General features: G+C 40.5%; 1 protein-coding gene across 1 annotated transcript in view; it reads right to left on the bottom strand.

Moving 5' to 3' along the window:
* cttnbp2 (cortactin binding protein 2) overlaps positions 1–3,577 on the bottom strand; it is a gene marked incomplete at its 3' end in the record, with an annotated part of 136,946 nt that overhangs the window by 107,204 nt on the left and 26,165 nt on the right. The window contains 1 exon segment of the mRNA XM_014010262.1: positions 2,010–2,117. Within this exon segment, the coding sequence (XP_013865716.1) occupies positions 2,010–2,117 (108 nt within the window).

Raw genomic sequence — 3,577 nt, 5'->3', positions numbered from 1 at the left:
CAGTGAAAAAGTACTTGTTAGTAGATATGGGCGGTATGACCCAAATTTTATATCACAGTATTTTCAACAATTACAATGGTTTCACAGTATTTGACAGTATTTTTCTTTTCATCACAGCTCAGCTGATAATAAAATGCATAAACCCTGCTTATTAACTTTTTTCTTTCACTGTACCTCTGTCTGTGTCGCTGTTTCCCTTCTCTCTGTGTCTTTTCTCTGACTGGTGGTTGCAGACAGTAGTCACTCATTTTGGTCCAGTCGTGAAGGAGGAGGGTTAAGAAAAGATTATGATCGGGTTTATTGTTTTATGTTATTTATTAAAGCTTATCAGCACGACTCACCTTGCACACCAATCAGTTCCAACTCCACTACGAACTACTTCCTGCGGGCTTTTCACAATAGAAGCACGTTAAGTCTCCATCAGCATAACGTCTCCATATTAACTAACCGCGTTAAATCTAACTGTGCACGTCACTGAAGAGGTGTTTACTACATTCAGTGATGGTGAAAATTGGATATTTTGTTTTAACATCAGTCAATATAAGCAGCGGAATCACCACCCACCGCTGCAACAAGCTGCTCCAACAATAACATTAGCATGCTAACGCACATAGCGGTGCTGCGAGGAAAAGTGTCCCCCAGGAAACAGTTCACTGGCGGCCATGACAAAACGTTCCACACGTGTTTTCAGGCTTTTTAAACCGGTATGTCGGTATTCAGAAAATTCATATAACAAAAATAAAAACCGGTATTCTGTACAAAAAGGTATACCGCCCAGCACTACTTGTTATAATAAATAATGGAAAAGTCTGAAAGACTTAAAAGACAAAGAGATAGAACAGACTGCAAATTCTAAATATAAAGACAAAAAAACGTATTTTAGGCTGAAGCTCTTTGCTCTGTGAGGCTGGCTCAATGTGTGGAAAACTGAACAAAATGTCAGCATGAAGAACAGTTTGCTAACAGCAAAAAGCAAAAACAACCACAGGAAACAAGGAGGAATATAGAAGAATGCCACCTGTTCAACCCTTCATCCCTGCAGCTCTGCAGGAGCAAAAAAACTGATGCTTTATGTGTCTTTTCACCCTATTTATTATTATTATTTCTTCCTGTTGCACATTAAAGTTTTGTTAAAAGAATAAAAAAACTTGGAGGACTATCCGAGCATGGGCAAGCTGAGATGACCTAAATAGAGAGGAGAAGGTCCTGCATGGGTTGGTTCGGAAATAACTTGACATTCTGGCCCCTGAGGAGAATATAAAAAAACCCCTCCAGCTCCTGGGTGGGACAGGTTCAGTATTTAGTAACCACAGATCAATACATCATCCATTAAACCCCCTCTCTTCCTCCTCCCTTCATCACCCTGCTTTTATGTATAACCACAGAGGACAGAACAGTTCAGTTCCGGCACCGGAGCAGATTTTTTAAATCCCACAGTGTGCTGGGAACTGCATCAAGCTAAGCCGTTTCCCCTCACAAACAAACCAAAGGGTAGATACACCATCATCTCTGCCATTTCAACTCATTTAAAATATAAATCTTGTTAATGTATCCTTTATGCCTGGCTTTCAATCCACACTGAGGAGCTAAAGGAGTCAGAACAAGCCCTTCAATCATCGGTTTATTGCTGCTACTTGGGCAGGTTGTGTTAGGTGAACAAAGACGTTTGATCACACTGGCCTTTTCCGTCAGAAAACAAAGAGCTAACCAGTCTCTAAGCCAGCTCCCTTTCTGCAGAGGCAATTAGGGAGGCTTCTTATCAGCTGGTAATTACAGAGGGAAGAAAGGAGCAGCAGGGAAGTGCCTTTCGTTGTGGTCACACAAGCGTTGCGCACATTTCTGAGATAGAGCCATCAAAACGTTCTCCGAGCAGCGTTCCAGACATTTCATCAGAAGTCCCACAAACACAATCATAATTACAGCTAACCGCCTCAGCTGCAGGGTTTAACACAGACAATCTGATGGAAACGGTAAGATGAGTGTCTGAGTGTGGAAGTGTGATGACTCACCCTCAGCGCTTCAATAACCAGGTCTCGGGCCTCCAGCTCGCCCTCCATGATACTCAGCAAGGTGAGCAGCTCCGGTTTGCTCAGGTTATCCATGTTGAACTCACATTTCTGAAAGACACACCACACAAAAAAACACACACACACAAAATGATTTCAAAACAGATCATAACAAACTGGCAGCTGAACAAAGAGGCCGTGCCTCTAAACATTCGACTTTTCGGAAGTTTGAAATCTTTCTCGGCTCACAAACTAAGCGAGCAACTCGATTATGATGATTTTAAATGATTTTACCTCAACGTACAGCAGCTTCAGGAAGTAACCAGACCCCCCATCACTGTGTGAATAGTTTAGTTTTCTGGCTTCATGAAACAACTTCCATCATCACAAGCTGTGACTGGCTTCAACCAAATGTGCTAAAACATAGACCTGTGTTTGTGAGCGGAGCTGTTCAGTGAACGAAACAACACAACGTGTGCACACAGACCCACACTCACAGCTTTATCCAGTATCTCACCAGACAGCAATCGTTAGACCAGTTGGTGATTCAAAACTGCAGGAAAATAGTTACATTTCCGAACTTAAAGTTTTACTGAATTCTGAGTGTTTGCAACCAACTCCAATAATTTGGATAACCTTTAAAAAAAAGACAAATTTGGACCAGTTTTTAAATTGTTCTTTATCATCAGCAGGGTTTATAGAGCTGGATGTTCAGCGCTGTAGCCTCAGCTGTTTTCTGTCAGACAGCTCCCTGGTACCTTTCAAAATAAAGCTCTAAATATCTAGGATTATGAAAGCAAAATTGAAAGAGTAACCACAGTCATGTTGCATTTTATTCAACTTTTACATGATTGAAGCAGGAGTACAAATCCAAGTCCGCTACAAGTCCAATTTTTGATTTGTTAGTTTTGTTTAGTTTTTACCTTTGCCATGTCCAGGATGTCTAAGAACCTGCACCAACATTTGGTACCAACATTAGCGTTGGGTCATATCAATAATCATTTCATTTAAATTAGGGAATATTGATTTATAGGGCATGAGATTCATTTTTTTCTAATGACGCTACCCTCAGTAGCCTTGTGTGATGAAGATGAGGCACGTTTCTATGTTTTGTGTCACTCCTGGCTTGCTGTGTGTTTACATCTGGTTCAGTGCTAACATTAGCTTCTGACAACAAGTTGTCTGCGGAAAAACCAAAGGAACCAAGAAATCCCTAAGATTACCAGCTGACTCTCCACGGTCTTAAAGATAACAGAGACCATGGCGACTTTTGTTTGTAAAGATTAACACTCATACTCAGTGGTGGAAAACGAAGCGGCTCGTTCAGGTGCTCCAACCAAATCTACTGTGAGTAAGCATCTGACTGAAACTGTCCCCGCATGTATGAAAGATGACATTCTAAAAAAAAAAATCATCATTATTATTAAACTTTAAGAAACGTTTTGATGAAATTCATAGTGATGAAATGTTTTAGTTCTATCATTTTTCGTTTTAAATTTTTTATTAAACATTGTGCTAGATAACACAGAAGGTAACAGAAACATTACAAATATACACATTTGGCCCACGGG

This window comes from Austrofundulus limnaeus, unplaced genomic scaffold, assembly GCF_001266775.1.
Source record: "Austrofundulus limnaeus strain Quisiro unplaced genomic scaffold, Austrofundulus_limnaeus-1.0 Scaffold67, whole genome shotgun sequence".
NCBI lineage: Eukaryota > Metazoa > Chordata > Actinopteri > Cyprinodontiformes > Rivulidae > Austrofundulus > Austrofundulus limnaeus.
Note: the sequence above shows the minus strand (reverse complement) of the source record. Positions and strands in the feature narration are given on the sequence as shown.